The 21,659-nt window shown below is 38.5% G+C and overlaps 1 protein-coding gene across 1 annotated transcript in view; it reads right to left on the reverse strand.

Annotated features, from left to right (window-relative positions):
- The window catches only part of TRPC3 (transient receptor potential cation channel subfamily C member 3), an 81,520-nt gene that overhangs the window by 28,285 nt on the left and 31,576 nt on the right, over positions 1-21,659 (reverse strand). Inside the window, exons 4-9 of the mRNA XM_060088902.1 lie at positions 13,715-13,879; positions 10,744-10,960; positions 8,856-9,089; positions 6,521-6,785; positions 2,334-2,529; positions 805-1,014 (exon numbers count right to left, since the gene is read on the reverse strand). Coding sequence (XP_059944885.1) covers positions 805-1,014; positions 2,334-2,529; positions 6,521-6,785; positions 8,856-9,089; positions 10,744-10,960; positions 13,715-13,879 — 1,287 coding nt within the window. The remainder of the gene's footprint in view (positions 1-804; positions 1,015-2,333; positions 2,530-6,520; positions 6,786-8,855; positions 9,090-10,743; positions 10,961-13,714; positions 13,880-21,659) is intronic.

The following is a 21,659-nucleotide window of genomic DNA, read 5'->3' on the forward strand; positions in this document are numbered from 1 at the left end:
CCCCAGCATCAACTGAGAAAAAATATGTACCTTATGGAGGTAACATTGCTATCTTGTGGGCTCCATTTTCACAACTTTTAGGCAAAATTATATTTTAATTTTGCTCCTGTCTGCTTCACTCCCTATTATTTGAGGTTCTGCCAATATCTTTCTATCTCCTATACCAATTCTACCTCTGCAAATTAAGTTCCTGATACTAAAGTGCTAGCATGGAACTTATCTTTGTTAAAATCAAAGTATGACTCAATTAGTATGACTCAAGAACAAACCATTCTTGATTATTTATAAAAGGGAGCATTTATGGTTAATATTTGGGGGTGCTCTTAAGCCTGTATCAAGTTTATGATATTAAAGGAAAAAAGATTATTTAGCCCAATAAAGGGTTTCTACAAATAAGAATAATATGTTGGTGGTGAACTATATATACAACCAAGAGAAAAATGTGAGGAGAGAACTATTTAACTTCAGAATAACAACTGAGAAGCATGGAACACACACAAAAAAAACAAAGTGTTTTCTAGCAATAACTTTTCTGTTTACTTTTAACAAGTTAAAGAAGTTTTTTGTTTGTTTGTTTCTAATTTGGTAGTTTACATGAAATTCTGGCCAAAAACAAGGCATAGACTAAGTGACTTCTTGATATATTATGAAGATATTAAGTATTAGTCTATGAAAGACTATGGAATGGACAGTTACTTTCAACATCTTCTAAGTTCACACATAAAAATTATTGAACAAACGTCAAAAGACAAGGAGAAAGACAAAACATTTATCTTCAGGTCTCAGTAAGCTTTTGATACCTACCCTGGACTTTGAGTTACCCATTCCCATTTCTATATCCTTCTGTAGCCTTCTCCTTCTGCATTTGGAAAAGTTAATGATCCGCATGATGAAATAAACAAATGACTTTGGACTAGGAACCAGACTGAAGGGTGGAGGTAATGTTTTTCCATCATCAAAATACGATAACCAAAGTTTTGAGCGAGCAAACTTCCATTCTACGTCACTGTCATCCTGTGTCACAAAAACAGAAAAAATATAACAACTGATTTTAAAAACTAAAAATTCTAGTAATTGATTTCAGTAGGATCTTACAATGAACATACATTATGCTTTTGAAATACAAAAGTGGCATATATACATTTATCTGCATATAATCTCTACTGGGCTATATAATATTCTAAGTAATATAATTTTCATGATATTTAACATTTTTTTCTCTTCCATATGCCTCTGTCTGTACCCACTGAAATTTAACCAGAATTTCCTGTCCCCTATCCAAAAAACAAAGCATAAGCACAAGAAAAATTCAGGGTCGAGGAAGGATGAAAAGATTAATTCCTCTCTCCCTCCCCACCCCCTCCAATTCTGCATATTCAACAATAGTTCTCCGTTCCCCTCCTCATCTACACCCGTCCAAGCCAGGTTGTAGACACAGCATATTATAAAGGGCAAAGGAAAAAGACAGCAGCATTCAGATGAATTGCACTTTAGAGTTTATGTGTCTGCCATATGTACTCAAATGTCACATAAGGCCCTCAGTGGCCTATTTCTGTCTTAATCTCCTTTTATCCTCAGGGCTGCCCCCTGGTGGTGGCATAAACATTCTATCTGGTAGGAAGAATGGAGAGAAGAAACGGAGCCGGTCCATGATTGGAAGAAGTTGGCTCAGTCATTTCACACTGCCCAGTCTGCCATTACTACACCCAAGCAGGTGTTCAGAGTACAAGTTTTCATCTCTGGAGGACCTGAATTCTGCTTTGAGAACACTATCTTATGTGTTGCTAAAACACAGATAGAGACTCGATGGACTTAACAAACAGTAAAGCACTAAAGAGATACAGCACACTAAACTGGAGTACATAAGAAAACATATATACAGTGATGAAGAAAGGCACCAAATCGAGCCCAATCCCAAACAAAAATAAAGTGATTTCTAGAATACTAAAAATCCTGACTAGATAAAGAACATCATCAAAGTTTACCAGGCATCTAGTAATTTCTCTACTGGGATCTTTCAGATGGTTGGCTGGCCAACGTAGGAGAGAATAATTTCCCTATGGCCAATACTTCTTCTAGACACTAATTCAGCAATATACCCTGAGAGAAGACAGAATGATGGTAAATTCATGAGGACCCTGCTGTGCTCCTAGAAGATACTAGAAGGTGTATTACCACCTATCCAGATGGAAAACACAGAGAAAGGCCCTGCTTTGGTCTAAGCCTCTTTGTTGACAAGAGCAGGAGCTCCAGCACAGGGCACAAAAGCAGACGCAGTGTGCTATTAGAACGAAATGGCAAGGACAGACACAGTGGGTAGGAAGCAGATTTACCTCAATTTCTTGATATGAGCTATTAATCATAGCAATGAGCATGTTGAGTAAAACAACCACCATAGTTACATTGTATATTCCATAAAGAACGTATCCAATATTCTCTATGAATTTGTGATCATATTTGAGCACAACGGAAGTCACTTCAGACAACCCAAATATTGACCAAAACAAAGTCTTGAAACTTTCTTCTACACTGTTGAAAGAATAAGGTACAAAGTAAATAAATAAACAGTTTTCAGTATGAAAAAGTCAAAAGCAAAAACAAGTTAAGGTCTGAATACTGCACAGATGTAAAATGCTATTGTATTAAACTATCATCATAATACCCTGATAATAACAATTTTGTTATAATATTTAATAGAAAATTTTCTCTCAGGTTTTTAGGAACTGGTGATTAAATGGTGCCAATACCTAGTTTTTCTTTAAGTTATCATCAAGTGAAAATTTTCTGAGCTTGGCAGGGGAAAGCTGAAGTCATGCCCCAATACCCATTCCTCTTTCCTAGAAGGATGGAAGTTTGGGGTTTGATTTTGTATGTGGTTTAGGAATTTAAGTCAAGTTTTCTGGCGTAGAACAAGATTAGGATTAAAATTATATACCCACTTCCAAAAAAAGTATGTACAAACTTATTCCTTGCAGCATGGCAGCAGGGAAGAATGAAAACTAACAAAATATCTATCAATAGAAGAGTGGGTAAATAATTCTGGTACATCTATAAATGGATTGCTATGCAGCCACTGGGGAAAAAATGAGACATATCTGGCTTCATGTGTTTATATGAAATGATATCCAAGATATATTATTAGAGAAAAAATGAGATGTAACAAGTGTAAAATAGTCTACTGTTTTAATAACAAAGAGGGGTATACAAATTCTTATATTCTTGCTTATGCAAAAACCATCTCTGAAAGTAACCAAAAGAAACCATTGCCTCTGTACCTAAGGTGAACTAAGAGACTGGTGTCCAAGGCTGAGGAAGGGGACAGGCTCTTCACTGTAGATACTGCTCTACATGTATTTTTCGCCACAAGAATATATTACCTACCTAAAAGTTTTACTTAAGTGGAAGTGAAGAGAAGGCAACAGAATTAAAGATTCCTATTCTTTTCCCTTAATTTATATAGTCTACTTCCTGATTCTTCCATCACAGCAGTTAGCACTTAAGCCCTCCCCAGACTAATTACCTACTTGTATCCCTTAAATGAACTATGCCGACTGAATTTGGCTGGTTTTGTCATATAACCGAGGGGTAATTACTGATCTGTGAACCATGAGAATAATCCTTAAACAGTTACACATGTAGAATTCCAGTAAAAAGGAGGGTTCCAAAGTAAGCCCTTTTTTTTTCCAAGGAAATAGTACTTTTTTTGGTTTGTTACAACAGATGCTAAACAACAATTTTATAGATTTGTAGGTTTTAGTACTAGCTTAATTCAATCATTCAACAAATATTGATGGAGCACCTATTATGTTTTAGACATTGTGCTAGACCCTGGGGATAGAGGGTTCAATAGAAAGGTTCCTGTTCCTGTAGAGTTACTCTCGATTATGAAACATTTGATGATGTGATGTTATAGCACAGATGCTAAAGGAAGAATAAGAAAGACTATTAGCCTCTTTGTTCCTGCCGTGAATTTAACAGCATCTCAAAGTGTCCCCACTCCCTCCTCCTCCTTTGCAAACCTTCCCACCTCTAAGGCTGGGAATATAGATTACCGAGAATGCACAGGTGTGGGGAGAGGGGGAGAGGGAAAAGGAGAGGACACTGGCAGTTCCTGAGCTCCTACTACGGGCGAGAGGCTTTACATAAATTACCTTCCATATCCTTACCATGACCTGATTCAAACCTTATTGTGCTTTTTTTGTTTGGCCTCACCGCGGGGCATGGGGGAATCTTAGTTCCCTGACCAGGGATTGAACCCTCACCCTGTGCAGTGGAAGCGCAGAATCTTAACCACTGGACCACCAGGGAAGCCCCTATAATACTTATTTTAAAAACAAGAAACTAATACTGAGAAATGTTAAGATACTTAACCAAAGACCACAGCTAGAAAAGAGCAGACGTTGCTTTCACAGCCAGGTCTGCCTGATTTTCCAGCCTATGGTCTTTCCACTGTATCATGTTGCCAGGTCCTCACACAAAGCAGTGACGAAATGTAGTGTATAAGATGAGTTCTCATAGGGGTCAAAGGGGTACTACTGTGTGCAGGATCTCTCTGTCCTTCCCCCTGGGTTCAAACAGAATTTTTTTTTTCATTACAATAAAGTGAGTTTCAGTTCTCTTTCATCCCTACGATCTGCTCTATATTAACTACTTGGAAAAATTCATTTCAAAACAATTTAGATGCCTGGAAGGGCTTGATATTCTACTTTAGTCCACAGGGAACTTACTGAAGGTCTAGTTTGTTTTCAGCTGTGGCATTACAGGGCACAGAGGGTACAAAGGGAGGCACGGAGGACCTTCTGATCTCCTCACCTGGAAGGACCACAGTACAGACGGAGGGCCCGCCTCCCTGACCGCTAAACAGCAATGGGTGACAGAGAATCTGGCAATGTGGACTTCTCCATGCTGAGGGAAATTAAAGGGACAATAACTAGAAAAGCTTATTCAAGGAAGACTTCATGCGGAAGGTAAGCCTCCAGTGCAGACGCCAGTATGATCAAAGGAAGGAAGTGGTACTACTGTATAGTGGACGGTACAATGTTTAACTATAATTTCTTCTTCTTCAACTCCCTGTACTGATTAATGATACATTAACATAAAAGCGAGTGCTCTGGGACTTCCCTTGTGGCGCAGTGGTTAAGAATTCACCTGCCAGTGCAGGGGACACGGGTTCGATCCCTGGCCCAGGAAGATACCACATGCCACGGAGCAACTAAGCCCGAACGCCACAACTACTGAGCCTGAGCTCTCGGGCTCTTGTGCCACAACTACTGAGCCTGTGTGCTGCAACTACTGAAGCCCACACACCTAGAGCCCGTGCTCCACAACAAGAGAAGCCACCACAATGAGAAGCCCGCACACCACAACGAGGAGTAGCCCCCACTCGCTGCAACTAGAGAAAGCCCGCACGCAGCAACGAAGCCCCAATGCAGTCAAAAAAAAAGCCAATGCTTCTTTTTGAAATAATAGTAATGGCTACAAAATGATGAAACTAAATTTAATGTCATACATAATGTAAGAGATATCCAGTATTAAAAATTTGCTACCCAATTCTCTTAAAATAGCTAGTTTTATCTAGGATTTCCCTGAGTTTTGATCCACTCTGTGATCAAACATTCATTAAACTCAAAGAGATAAGCCTTTGGAGCAATGTAATCTCACAAAAGCACTGTTTTTGTTTTTTGTTTTCTTAGGTTTTCTCCATCCCTTTCCTTTTTTTCTTTTTTTGGTATAGCTGATGTACGATATTACATAAGTTTCAGGTGTACAACACAGTGATTCACAATTTTTAAAGGTTATATTCCACTTACAGTTGTGACGAAATGTTGGCTATATTCCCTGTGCTGTAAAGTACATCCTTGAGCCTATGTTACACCCAATAGTGTGTGCCTCCTAGCCGCCCCCCCCCCGATTATTACACCCCCCACTGGTAACCACGAGTTTGTTCTCTACATCTCTGAGTCTGTTTCTTTTTTGTTATATTCACTAGTTTGTTGTAGTTTTTAGATTCCACATATAAGTGATAGCACACGGTTTGTCTTTCTCTGTCTGACTTATTTCAGTTAGCACACTCCAAGTCCATCCACATCTTCTTTATCCATTCCTCTGTTGATGAACACTTAAGTTTGTTTCCATATCCTGGCAATTGTAAATAAGGCTGCTATGAACATTGGGGTGCATGTCTCTTTTTGAATTAGTTTTGTTGTTTTTTTCTTATATATACCCAGGAATGGCATTGCTGGATCATATGACAGTTCTATTTTTAGTTTTTGAGAAACTTCCATACTGTTTTCCACAGTGGCTGCACCAATTTACATTCCCACCAACAGTGTACGAGGGCTCCCTTTTCTCCACGTACTCGCTAACATTTGTTATTTGAGGCACTAACTATGTTTAATGGATTATTTTCCTGCTCTTAAAAACATCTTTATTACAATCATTGAAAAAAATTTTTTTGCTTCATCTAGACTTGTTAGAATTTCCCTTCATCCTACCTTTTTTTGTAAAATGTTTTACTTACGTGGTAAAAGCAGCATTTACTTTAGCCCCAAGGTAGTAAGAATAAAGTATGAACATGCCAATCATAAAAGCAAGAAACACCATAATAAAGAGGACCATGAACTTAAATATGTCCTTCACAGTCCTTCCAAGAGAGATCTGTAAGGGGCCGAAGCTCTCATTCGCAGGGAGGATGTAGGCGATCCGAGAAAAGCTGAGCACGACAGCTATGGCATAGAGACCTTCAGATATGATCTGAGGGTCAGAAGGGAGCCATTTATCTCTGGCTACAAGAAAAGAGAGAGAGAGATTAAAGATGGAACTTTCTATTCATTGCTAACTACTGGAATACCTTAAATAGGATCTACCTTGTAGGTAGGTGGTTATTATCTCAATTGAAACTACTCTACATTTAATGAACTGTCCAGGCACTATTTTTCATGTTAAACCAGAAACATATGAATTCTACATTCATATGGTTTCTTTTAATGGAGGAAATGCTATTATAAAGATACAAAGCTGACTTCACATTGAGCAGAAGCAGAATAAAGTACAAGAGATGAAAAAAGAGGTGAAAATGCTTCATTAGATACAGACTGTGTCCAGGATGACAAAACAACTGACCTGACTGATTTGTACCCTCAGTTACCAGATTTATGGACCGGCTATTTTATCATCCTATAGGCTCAGTTGGCACAAATCTTCTTTTCCCTATTTCATGGGAAAACTAGGTCATCTAACAGTTTATGCAAGTAAAATGTCATATTATAAGAAGTGAAAATGTCACTGAATCACAACGGTGCTGTCAATGTGATGTCTGAGCAACACAGCTGGTTCCTGGAAAGTATAAAATGCTACTGAGGTGCAAAAATCTTGGCAACAGATTCTAAATGAGGACCCCCCAACACCCCTTTCAAGGTTACTTTAGTAAGTTCACAGCAGACTATTGGATACTCGTTTCCCTGGAATACCAGCAAAACACTCTGTGGTTAATTCTGTGAGAACTGGGTCACTCCCAGACACTGGGAGTGTCCCAACAACATTCCCAACAACAACAAAAATGAACATTTATTGAATGTTTAATATGTACCAGACACTGTGCTTTCAATGACTCTATGGATCTGAGGTTATTATTCTCTTCTCAAAGATGCAGAAACCAAGACTTAGAAAGGTTAAAAACTTGATCAAAATCACAGTAAGGAGTGAAGCCTAAATTCACAAATTTCCATTCCTCCAGATGACAGTCATTAGACACACACAAGTAAATTTACGTAAGAAGGTACTGAAATAGTCAACATACATGTTACACACAAATACAATCTAAGCTATTTCCTTAATTATAAGTGGTAATCACTTGCTCATTTGGTCCTTGGTATATAAAAATCTTTGCTTGCTGACAAGAGATAATGTGTTTAAATTTCACAATGTGTAAAACGTACACCTTCATTTTAGAGCATGCACTCAGCCTTCTTCAATAATGTTAACACGCTGCTGGTACATATCACAATGTACTTTAAAGAGTTATTCCTCACAATCAGAACGCATTTAAACTCTGTGCCTGAGTTTCCTTATCTGTAAAATGAGGGTTAGACAATAATTGCTAAAATCTTTTCCAGGTTTAAGATTTTGCAACTATATGAAAATTTGCTAATTGTGGCTTCCCAATTTCGCCTTAAGGGAAGGGAAGCTAACATTGCTTAATATTGGTTTGCAGTGGGCAAGGAAGGCATCAGTAACCATGCACATCTAATGTCACTGGGGTCTCCTGCTCTCATGATTTAGAGAAGCCTGGCTTCTCCATCCCGTCATAGGAGCACAACATCCTTCCCAGCATTTCTGCCGGTTCTGCAAAGCTTACATTCTCACTGTCACTTTAGCTCCTATTTCCTGCCTCTGCTGAATTTTTGTTCACTTCCCTCTACAGCAGTTTAGCACCTTTTATTATTTTACCTCCTCTAACCCAGGCTCTCAGGGACTCATCTTCCACATCAAACAATTTAGCAAGCTATTTTTCCCCCCAATTAAAGACAATTTCATGTCCTAAGAATATATAAGCATAATCGTGATGTTAGGCTTAAAGGTAATTTTCTCCCACCTTGAAATACCTCCTTTTTATAGATGTGAAAACTGTGGCACAGAGAAGTAAACTAATTTGAACAAAGTCACACAGCTAGGGAGAGTCAGTGCCATGATATGAATCTAGTTTTATACAGCTTTAAAGCTCATGTTCTTTCTACCATCTCTACACATTCAACATGCATCTTATACTAAACATACTCTTTATTGGCACTCCCTTCCAAAATGTGCTTGTAATACCCTTCCTGAGACAAAAGAGGACTCTGCAGCTGATAACTTACCATAAGTGAAATACTGTATCTCTGGTGGAAGTGTAACTTCACTGAGGTCGCTCTCTTGGACATAACTGTCCACATACTGTTGTGCTTTTGTTGCCTGAAGGAAAGCCAGGAATCTGGCTGTGAAAGCAGCAATGAAGATGGAGAGCATCCCGAAGTCTAGGACATTCCACAACTGCAAAATGTATTCCCTGGGTCCTTCCAGCCAGAGCTCCTTACACTCAGACCACATCATTCCTGTCACAAGATGCACAGATTACAGACAAGAGTTTACTGCTTGGATTGGGAAGCTACTATTTCGTCCACCATCAGTCCCCACCTATAAAATGCCCCAGTGTAAAGCATGCCACTAGGCACTGTAAAGCACTGATGGACTACAGCTCGGGAAGGGAGGTGCTGGGCAGAGTTAAGTGAAAGAAGAAGCTTCGACTGAAGGAATGATTCACTCCATCAAGTTAGATTTTGCTGAAACATAATTCTACATATGGCACAAGAAATGGCGCTACTCTTATGGGGGTAGGGCAGGAGGGAGGGAAGGAAATAAGCAAGGAAGGCTCTTCACATCAAATGATTTTGGCCCAGGAAACACTTGGAGGAGAGGAGAAAATTCATCTTTATAAAATGACAATGGTTAATTACCAAATCATGGTGATTATTAGAGAAATCAGCCCCTAATTGAGAACCCTACTCTACACTTTTAACAAGAACAGTTTTCCAGTCATCCAGGGACACTTACCTCATTCCCCTACCCTCTCTCCTCATTTCAGCTTCATGCTGAGAAGGTGAGGAATGTCATTGGAAAAAGAAGAAACCCTTAAGCAGGAGGCCCTAGGATATTATGAAGAAACTGAAAGCAGAAAATGTTGTTCTGGGAGAAGAGGACAAAATATGCCAGTTTAACAACTTGTCCTGACTATGTAAGGGGAAAATATTGTAGCACTTTTAAAAGACATGTAGTGGCTCAAAATAAAATTCATAAAATAATTAATTGACCCAGGTTAAGGCCACAGGAGTGAATGAGGAGGAGAACCAACCCATTAATTTGGGAACTGAGAAGATAATAAGAAACATTCTGTGTGAAATAGAATATACAAAAACGACTTTGGATTAGTGATCAGTGGATAAACTGGTTCCAATCTTTATTTTTTTTTCATATTGCTTAAAATGTTTACTTTAACATAGTTATTCGAAATGAGCTATTGTGAGGTGAAGTAACAAACATTCTGAAAATGGAAACTCTCCTTAAAAAAACCTCTGAAACGGAAGCAATAAATATTCTTTAATCATCAGTTAATAGCCACTAGGTTATTTCAGAACTATTTCAATTAAATATTTGATCATCACAATGAGTCATATTTTATTGTTTTTAATTTATTTTTTTATCATCTTTATTGGAGTATAATTGCTTTACAATGGTGTGTTAGTTTCTGCTCTATAACAAAGTGAATCAGCTATACATATACATATATCCCCATATCTCCTCCCTCTTGCATCTCCTTCCCTCCCACCCTGCCTATCCCACCCCTCTAGGTGGTCACAAAGCACCAAGCTGGTCTCCCTGTGCTATGCGGCTGCTTCCCACTAGGTATCTATTTTACAGTTGGCAGTGTATATATAAAAATGGCATTTTATTCAGCAATTGAAGTTGGATTTCTGAAACATGGTATATTTATAATTAAGCTTATGTTACTCATAAAAATTTTGTTTAGTGTTAAGGGATACCTTCAGCATTATCAAGCTGCCACATTATTCCGGTATTTGCTATTCTGCTTATCTTACAGTGGGGATGTTGTCACCATATAATGTACCACAGCATTTTAAATAGAATATGGCAATCATTATATAGATGTTATTTTGGTAGAAATTAGAATACTTGAAATAAAAGGCTTACCAAGCACCCAGACCATAATTAGCATTTCAGTCCATGTGAACTGGGTGGTTTTCACCCTGAAGATCTGTTTGGGATAGTCAGTAACAGTGATATTTGGCAACGTGGTGATTCCTTCGAATCTGTCTGAGGCGTTGAACACAAGCAGGCCCAGGAAGATAATGAAAGAAGCAGCGTGCGCCACAAACTTCATAAAAGGGCTTCGCAGAATTTTCCCCAGCTGTAAGAAGGCAAACAAACAAACAAACAATAAAAACAAAAAACACCAAAACCTTTTACTTTAGGAAATCTGGCTTCCACTTATGAAAACTACTATACAGGATAAAAAAAAAAAACAAAACAGATAAAATGAGAACACTCTCAAAATTCTGCTTTTGTTTCTGAAGAGTTATACATTGTAAAAATGACTCCTTTTAGGGGATGCTTCCTCTCAGAATAATTTAAGAAGTCTTCAAACTTCATTGTTTCTAAATATCCAATTTGTCTTAGGATGTACTTCATTCACAGATGCATTTCTGGAAATTACAAGGCATATACTGGTTATTCTTATTTTTACGTGAAAGATTATGCAGTGTCAGGATTTTAGAGTCTAGGAAAAGAAACTCCAAATTTGTAATATGTAATTCTTTATAATTGAAATGTTATGATGAGTTTGTAGACTCATTCATTTATGATTGAAATGTTATGATGTTTTTGTAGCACATTACAAAGCCTTTGAAGATGAAAAAAAAACTTACTACTATAGAAGTAAATTTTTGTTCTCACTTCTACATATTCCAAAATCAATTTGTACTTTGTATGATATAAAAAGGCAGACAATATTATAATAAACATAAATATTTTATCTGTTACTATCCAATAAGAGCAGAGAGATACACAATAATTAAAACCTCTAAGTAGGTTAACGTAATAAAAAGTCATCCCTGAGTTTGGAAAATCATATAAATAGTACAAAAGCATTTTTAAAGTTCAGTTTATAATGATTTTAAGGTAACTCTTTTTAAATCCCATGTGATATAATGTCCTTAAAAGCCATATGTTCTAGTAGAAATGAAAAACAATTCTTCCTGTCCCAAGAGCTTCTGCAGTCTAAGAATTAGGTATATTTGGTAGATTTATCAGATAAGTTCTCTCCTCTGCATACTCAGACCCTATTTTCAAACTCAGTCTGTGACCTTAAAAAGTACCAAGGTTCACATTTAAAAGACTGTAACTTCAAACAAATGTTTTTGTATGTCCAGAAACTTAATTTGATGTCAACAAATAACCAAAGAATGTCAAGCATTTCTGGGATTGGACATGAATGCACACAGACAAATGTCACATTTTCCATATTAGACACAGAAAAATAAACCACTCATTTACATATCACTGTGCTGTTCCACAGCTGCCGAGAGGACACACTGGGGTAGCTCATCCATAGCACATAGTGATTTCGGGGGAGTTGCCAAGTCTGTTTCTCCTAAAGGTTGATCTTTGAAAATGTTAAATAACATGAAAAAAAAAAAAGCAGCATGCCTATCTTTAAAAATGGGATACATGGGGAGAATTCTTACTATATTGTCCTTTCACCACAGGATAAGTGGTATATGGCAGGTATAAATGTGGGCTCCAGAAACAACTCAATTCCCTCCTTTCCCTTCTCTGCTGGGCAGAGTTCACCACATCATTAGCTGCACTTTTACAAGTGAAGAGAAAAAAAGAATAGACTTCAAGATGCCTACTTCAAACTCAATATGTTTTAACTGGGTAAGCTGCCCTAAGAGACAAACACGTATAAATCTGAACATTCCAATTCATTTCTCCCAGGAAGCGAAATTCTTTGGGTGGGATATGATTTTTGCTTTAATGCATGCTCTCTCCTTATTTATAGTTTTTAGTCTTTAGTGTTTATGTATTAGCAGAATCTTAAGGTATTTGCCCATGATATATAACAAAGGAACTTAGCTGAGTCATCAAAATTCATCAAAATGACAACATTTGTGCCTTAAACTGCATGGGCAGCTCAACAACGAAGTGAGATGGATGAATATTCTTACACGTATATGGGCCTGCAGAGCAGGACTCTGCAGGGGGAGACAGATGCGCCAGAGAGATGACGGATTTCCAGGCTCATTTGTGAGTGGCCTTGACTCATTTTGCCTGAAACTGCCTCTGATTTTAACGAAACCAGATTTCAGACTATAAACATAGGACTGAAGGATCTCAGAACTGTTTCTTCTCCCTGGCAGTGTCCTTTATTAACCTAATACAGATTCTGTTAGCATGACTCCTATTCCTTTCCACATTTTGTTTAGAGGATCTCTTAGCCACAATTAAATTGACTGTATACTGGCAAAGTTGAGAGAGGGATAAAGGTAGTGAACAAAATGATTCAAACAAAACTAAATAGATGAACAATCTAAAAAATCCAAAGCCCCCAAACCCCAATTCAACACTTTTTAGAATCTCCTGAAGGAACAAAGGGCTAGGGGAACCTGACATGTGCTTTCTTGAAGACTTTGGATAATACCACTGTTCAGACCGAGCTTAATACACGCAGCCTCAGATCTTTTTGACAGGTTCAACCAAGCTGTCTTTTCAGTTCTCAGGTTTACTGTTTCTTGGAACCACTGCAGTAGGGCTCTTCCTCTTCCACAGGCCAGCCTGGTAGACTATTTATTAAGCTGGCAATAGAATCGGTACAATTGCTAATTCACTTAAGCAGCTTTTCCTCCTGCTTACCATGGGGATTTTATCTTAAAAGCCTAAGTATTATATGCCTGCAAATATGATCTATCCCACTAGTACCAAATTCTTTTCATCCCTTATTTGAACTAATCTGGTCATTAAAAAGCAGAATTCGTGTTCTTGAGTCAATTAACATTCAGGGTAAAACTGATAAGAGCCTTAAGTAGGAAGCTTTTTCCTTTTTCATCCTTAAAGGACATGGTACACCAACCACAGAGGAAACAAGAGGTGGAAAAGCCCGTACCCTGCTGCAAGGTGCAATCCAGTAGCCGATGGCAAGGAACGGAAGGCCCAAGGCCACGACCAGAACCACCAGACACTTGATAGCTACCGTCTGTTCCCGCAGGCCTGAGAGGTTCTCGTACCAGATTGTCAAGAGCTGCTGCTGGCAATTGGGGTGAGCCACAAACTGTTGGTCGGGACAGAGAGAGAGGGAAAAAGAGAAGTAGGTTACCATGTCATTGTCGACAGTTCAGCTACCAACTGCATGTGCATCCTAAAGATATTAATGCACATTTTTTTTCCAGATATAGGCACTGGAAGGTTTCTGGTAATATTCTTTACCTTCCCTTTGTTTTTCAAAATTGCTTCAGAACTATTACAAGAACTAAAGTGGAAACATGAGGGTAAAACTGACGTTGTCCTTAATCATAGCTCTTTCTCTCTGTATTTACAGACTCCTCTCTGGAATCTGGGTGACATATGCTTTCCTTTGTGAAAACGTGTCCCATGTTGCTGTCTGCCAGCTTACTTGCATTCAGTTCAAAATGGAAAAGAAAATAGTTATTTGGTTTACTGGATACTATAGCTAAAAGAGAAATGTTACTGTTTCATGATACATGAAATGATACATCTATGAAAAATATATACATGATATGTCCTATGTGGATGTATGCCCTATCACAGCAAATATGCAAAAGATTTGCAAAAACTCAATGAACCTCCAAGTGTTATGCTTGATCCACATTTGCTCTGCTTCCAGGAATTGGCATCAAATATCACATCCATCCTATTTTAGTAATCTGTACTCTTTTTGTTGCTTCCTCTATCACAAGTGAAAAAAACACATTTATCTCTATCAGTTCTTTTATAATTACAGCTCTAATCAGGAAGAACATGAGCAAATTATACTTATTTTATTTTTTCATTTTATTTTTATTTTTTGCAGTACCCGCAGCCTCTCACTGTTGTGGCCTCTCCCGTTGCGGAGCACAGGCTCCGGACACGCAGGCTCAGCAGCCATGGCTCACAGGCCCAGCCGCTCCGCGGCATGTGGGATCCTCCCGGACCGGGGCACGAACCCGTGTCCCCTGCATCGGCAGGCGGACTCTCAACCACTGCGCCACCAGGGAAGCCCAAATTATACTTATTTTAGCCCTGCTATTTTATTTTATTATTTTGTTTTATTTTATTTTATTTTATTTTTGCCATCTGATTTTGCTAAGTCATCTGCCTACATCTATATAGAAGGACTGGGATTTCATTAAGGTCCTGTCTTCATTAAGGTAGCAGAATATATTTGTAGTCAGGCTCATGTGAAAAGGCCCCTACATCAAAAGGTGCCTATCTGCAGCTGGATATGCCTTTCTTTGAACGGCCAGCTGCACTTTGCCCAAGCTTGGGAATTATTCAGGGTCATTCACAAATCAGCTACTGAGTGTCAACATATTTTTAAAAAGAGTGCTTAGCAACATAAAAATCAAGGTATAACTGTCTTCTATAAAATGCTATAAATAACAAAGAATCTGCTAGGAAGTACCCATGAAATGTTTTTGCAAATTCTGAGAGGCAAAGGAAGCAGTCGCAGTTCCCACTAAGCAAAGGGTTCAACTTTAATCAAGTTCTAGTTAATGATCTGAATGCTTCTTAGTAACTCTAGGCAATTCCTCAAGTTACCTGGCTATTTATCAATAGCATACCTACAAGGAAATGAACAGGATTCCACTTAGTGGTGTAGAGTTTCCCATCAGCTGTTCTAATTTAAAAAAAAAAAAGAAAAGAAAAAACAAAAATGAAACTTCATCTCCCAGGTTGGGCGGTAGAGGCACAATTTTCCTCAAATTCCCACTCTTTCCCCCAGTGTGCACCCGCCCTCTGGGAAGTCCACTGACTTTGCTATGACAGCTGCCACCACTGTGCAGAAGGAAAACTTGACAATCCATTGACAGAGGTGGTGAGGATGAGTTTACAAATATCAGGTTTGAAATATTTAACTGATTTTTTTTCCAATAATACAAAGGAAATGAACAGCAGGATTTGGGAGATTGAAACTACTAAAAGGAAGATGCTATTTTTTTCTTGCTCGATGAGTTCAATGTGAAAAAGCATATTTTATCTTGTAAGTTCCTTTTAATTTAGTTATAAAAATCCCAGGTCCTGAGGCTCACGGGTCATTGCTAGTGGCTAAGTATACATTAGATCTTCTTTCCAAATTCAAGATTCCAAAGTCCTGATTTTTGAAAACAGTATTTCAAGATCAATGCAGTCATTATTTGAACTCATGATGAAATAAAATCAAGGTTGAAGGCTTCCTGGGGTCTATGTAACAATTTCCTAGGAGTCTTACTGAGAATTTCTCCAAACTTCCACTTCTGCCCCTGTACTCTATTGAATCATTACCTTCCTGCATCACCCCTCCTTTTGTGTTAAGAATCTTCATCCCCTCTACGGTTCTTCTTCTTTTTTTTTTTTAAGATTTAATTTTATTTATTTTTGGCTGCATTGGGTCTTCATTGCTGCATGTGGGCTTTCTCTAGTTGCAGCTAGCAGGGGCTACTCTGTTGTGATGCTCGGACTCTAGGCACGCAGGCTTCAGTAGTTGCAGCACGCAGGCTCAGTAGTTGTGGCACGCAGGCTCAGTAGTTGTGGCACACAGGCTTAGTTGCTCTGCGGCATATGGGATCTTCCCGGACCAGGGATCCAACCTGTGTCTCCCGCATTGGCAGGTGGATTCTTATCCACTGCACCACCGGGGAAGTCCCCCTTCTACGGTTCTTAAATGTCTGTCTCATTCATTCATTCCTACTTCAAAATGTCATAAGTCCCTCCTACACGCCAGGCAGGTGTTAGGTATTTGGTACAAGAAGACCAAAACGGGAACATCAGTATTGCAGTAAGTGATAAGTGGTCCCTGTTCTAGAGCACACAGTAAGCTCTACATAAATGTGAAGAAGTTATTATAATGGAGACTTGGATTCCATATGCTTGCCAAGATAAATAATCAGCATTTAAAATAGTCTTAATTTGAATGTTGGTCCAAATGTCTTGGTGTTTGGAGGATCTGCATTTGTGGGAAGTTGGAGAGATGTAACTAAAAGGCAGTCCTGTGACTCCATCTAGGCTCAGCTTAGGAATGGGAATGGTGCATTCAGATAAATCTACAGGTAGAGCATACAATGTCATCAGATCAGATTACCACTTGGGAAGTCAACACGCACTTGTTTATAGGCAAAGGGTTTCTGTAAAACAGAAAATCCACATGAAGTTAAGAGACACTTGGACACATGTCCCTGTGAAATTGATGGACAAATTTCCCTTTTGTGGTTGTCCAGCCTTTCTTTCTTAGGTTTTAAACTCTTGAGTACAGAAATATTAATGTTGTAGTATGGCTCCCTCTTCTTGCTCTTCCTCCTTAGGCTAATCTTTAAATTTGAATCTTTAAATGCTTTATGGCATTAATTATACTGTATAAAGTTTACAAGGCCCTCAAAGACTTGGTGGAAATCAATCCTTTCCATATGGCATTATGCAATGATCAATCTTTGACCTGGTGTGACTTGTACAATACAGTGCAGACACTTAATATATGTTAAATACTAGCCAAAATCATGGTGTTTGCACTTCACTTGTTATACTTTAAAATTCAACCTAACAGGTATATCTCCTATACCATTAATTCTACCCTCTTCTTAACTGAGATCATAATACAGCACCATATGGCATTTAATCCACAGAAAGCAAACTCAAATAGATATTTTCCTCCAATGATATAAAATCCTAATACAAGTACACAAGGAACATTTTAAAAAAGAAAATAAAACCAGTATAATAGTAGCAAGTGAGGGCAAAAGAGCTAATCCTTCTAGGAGATGAGTTTTGCTCTTTTCAATGACTTCAAAATAGGGCAGTAACCTTTATCTCTTAAAACTGTTTTATCTCCTAAAAAATGTCCTTATGCTGCCACACCAGTCACAGCCAGCTGGATAAAATTTGTATGCTGTTTCTTAACTTCAGTGGACCAACAAATTGAAACTATTACAGAAATAATACCCTTATTTGAGGTTTTCTGATATAAAGGGAAAATGCTTGACACACAAGAAAATCTCAGTCTTTCAATGGAACAAAACTACTGGAGCATAGAGAACAAACTTTATTCCCTACCAAGTGACTGACAGATTGTAAACCGAACCACCAATCAGGGCAGTTGATAAATTTCAACCTAAAAAAATTACACTGTCTTTTTATCAAATTAACTTTTCCAAGAACTATCTTCATGGGAACACTGTTGTACAAAAACATGGTAGGAACACTCTGTTTTTGTTTTTAATGACATTGCTGGAGCCACAGTTTACAATATTTAAAAGAAAATATTCTTGTGAATAAAACTAGATCATTCATCTTCTTTTTAAAGTTCTTTGAATTGTGAAATATAAACTGAAAACTCCACTGTGCTGCACAGCAGAGACTGGCACAACATTGTAAATCAACTCTACATCAATAAAAAAAAATTTTTGTTAAAACCCCTGAAAACTTACATTGTACACGTTTTCTGGATTTCAAACCCACAGAGTGCAAAATGCTGTTACCAAGAGCTAACCGACTGTTACCTTTCAGGTGCCTGAGCACAAACATGACAGAAGCCCTACAGGGCAGGACCCCTTCCTGTGCCGGCTGCCACATGCATGTCAAAGTCTCTGCAGTGGATTTACCACTCTTTCATTGTACTGCTCACTTTCTGGGCTTTCTTTTCACACTTTCTGCATACACAGTGGATAATTTTATGTGTCTATATTGCTGCATGTCTCGTTTCTAGATGATCTTTCTATGGTTAAACCTAATCTCTCTCTGGAGGAAATAGAGCAAGAAGGAAGAACTCAGGAAAGGATTTCCTTTCTCAAGAGCTCGGTTTTCCAGATTTGATAATCCATCCAGTGCTAGTATCTTTTATCTTTGTCAAGGGCTTTCTTACAATAGACAAAGCTCACTTGAGATAGGTAGGACTCCCGTTACTTCTATGGGGGGAGTGGATTGATATTCATCCTCAAGTCAGAGAAGATAGAGGTACAGTCATAAATAGAGCTCAGGACTTTTTGGAGGGCAAATAGTCCATTATTCTGATTGCAAAATAATGAATGGTTTGCCTAAAATTTAATTTTCTTGTACTTATTTTCAAAAAACCAAATTTCACCCTCTACTCTATTCCATTCTCTTTTGTAGAATAATGTGGGTAACTCTACAAACGTAATAACATTTACTATCTTTCCAGTTCTATTATTTACCTTAAAGACCCCTCAGAAGTGAATCTGGGATGAATAAGCTTCAACATCCACTTCCTGATCGAAGATACATTATTGTTTGTTCCCCACTAGTAGCGTATGATTGCTCATTTCACCAACAGCACTGAGAATTGTAATTTTTTTATTCTTTAATAATTTGAGTGAGAGGAGATGGTATCTGTATGTTAGCATACATTTCTTTTATTACTAGAGGGTTTGGAATTTTTAAATATGTTTGTTAGCCATTTGAATTTTCTTTTCTGTGAATTACCTATCCAAGCCTTTTCCTTATTTTTCTCCAGGGCTCTGGAAATTTTCCCTATAAATTTGTTTGTGTACTTTGGATATTAAGAATATCAGGGCTTCCCTGGTGGCGCAGTGGTTGAGAGCCCGCCTGCCGATGCAGGGGACGCTGGTTCGTGCCCCGGTCCGGGAAGATTCCACATGCCACGGAGTGGCTGGGCCTGTGAGCCATGGCCACTGAGCCTGTGTGTCCGGAGCCTGTGCTCTGCAACGGGAGAGGCCACAACAGTGACAGGCCCGTGTACCTCAAAAAAAAAAAAAAAAAAAAAGAATATCAATCCTCTGTAAGTTATAGTATAGAAAAAAATTTTCCCAGTTTGCCCTTCACCTTTTTTGTTTATGATCTTTTTTTTTTTTCTTTGCGGTACGTGGGCCTCTCACTGCTGTGGCCTCTCCCGTTACGGAGCACAGGCTCCAGATGCGCAGGCTCAGCGGCCATGGCTCACGGGCCCAGCCACTCCGTGGCATGTGGAATCTTCCCGGACCGGGGCACGAACCAGCGTCCCCTGCATCGGCAGGCGGGCTCTCAACTACTGCGCCACCAGGGAAGCCCCTGTTTATGATCTTTTTGATGTACAGAGGTTTTAAGTTGCATGTGGTCAAACAATTTATATTTTTGTTTTTTATCTCTTCTACTGCTTTTATATTAAAAAATCCTTTCCCACATAAACATTAAATTCATGTTCAGACCTCTCCTATTCAGATCTTTTATATTTTCATTTTCTTCATTAACTGTCATTGAGTCTCTAAGGCCTAAGGTGAACTCATGGTTATTCCTAGGGAAGACCTGAGCCCAGAAAGAACCCAACAGACTCAGAATCAGAGTTGGGAGTAGATCTTGGGCAGATGGCATAAGAGACATCCTGAGTCTCTTATGGGACCTAAACAAATTAACATTAATCAAACTGGTTTCCTTGGTGGAATTATGGGTTGATTTGAACATATACAAGTTTATTATACTATTGGGGGGGGCAATTCCATAACATATAAAGTATTTTGAAATCTCAATGCCATGCATACAGCTATGGGCTACTTCAGTGTCACAGTGGGTAGGGTTCATGAATCATTATAACCCAAGAAGTTATTTTACTTGGGGACTAGAAATGAGATGATGGAAAAAGGAAGCAGCAGAAGTGGGTGGGGGTATTTTTGCTCCTTGCTAGATGGAGATGGGTGAGTGTTGAGTGAAGATGAAGGAAGTCTTGGAGAGAAAGAAAGAGGAACTGGGGCTTTGTGGGGGGCATTCCAGAATAAAGTTCTTATATACATTTATTGGGTGAAGATTCCAAATCAAAGATTTTAACTAATATTCCTTTTATAGCATAAAAAAGACAAAACCAGAAATACCTACAAAGTCCTAAATCTCCTTTCAGTTCTGAATACATTTTTGTTGTTGCTGTTTCCTGATAGTTGACTGATAGCAAATTTATTATTAATTGACACCTCATACACTGTAACCTACAAATCAATTTATTTAAAATCAACATGCAAGAAGACATTCACTCTGCAAGACAGTTTGGTTAACAGAAGCACATCTGTAGATGAGCTGTCTCTGCTAATATGACACTTTCAAAGCAATGATAAAGAACCAGTGACAACTGAAATCAATTCTCTCCTCTCAGGTGCTAAAGAGGAGAGATGCCTATTGCAAGATCTGTGAATAAATGTCCAGACAGTTTTCTAAAAACAGTTTAATATCAATCTTATGCAAAACTATCTTTTTTCTTCCAATACAGCAAAACTTCAACTAGCAAGAATGTTCTGAGAGGAGGGCAGTTAATCCAATTCATTTACCTTGTAACTGACAATTCCTTGAAAAGTTATTTTACCTCAGTATTTACTGAGAATCTTCACATTTCACTATCTTATTAAGTGTCATTAATGGCTGGCTATAATCTTGTGAACAGTACAATGTGGAAGTTCTCTACATTGTGGTAGAACTGTGTATGTGTGTGTGTACACACATAGAAACACACACACACACACACAGAGGAGAGAGAGAGAGAGAGAGAGAGATTCCCCCATCCTCATTTGCTACTAGGGTGCAAACTTTGGCCTAGGTTCCACGGGTCAGAGGCATATGTGCAGACCTCTGATTTGGAAGAGGCCTTTTATAACAGGCAGCACTCAGGGCATCCTTTCTGTTGGTGGGGAGCTGGCCATCTGCAGCAGAGGCAGAATTGTTCTGTTTGGGCCACAGAAACTCCCTTACCAGGTCAGTTCTGGGCCTGGTTCTGGGTAAGCTTTCTGCAATCACAGCTTAGATAAGCTTGTTCCTCCACCTCTCCTAATGATTCTGTGAGCCTCCTAATATCCTTTACTGAATTATTTTCTGTTTAAATTGGCTATGGTCTACCACTAAGAACCAGAACCAGCACAATAAACATGAAA

The sequence above is a fragment of the Mesoplodon densirostris genome, chromosome 1 (assembly GCF_025265405.1).
Source record: "Mesoplodon densirostris isolate mMesDen1 chromosome 1, mMesDen1 primary haplotype, whole genome shotgun sequence".
In the NCBI taxonomy this organism is placed as follows: Eukaryota; Metazoa; Chordata; class Mammalia; order Artiodactyla; family Ziphiidae; genus Mesoplodon; species Mesoplodon densirostris.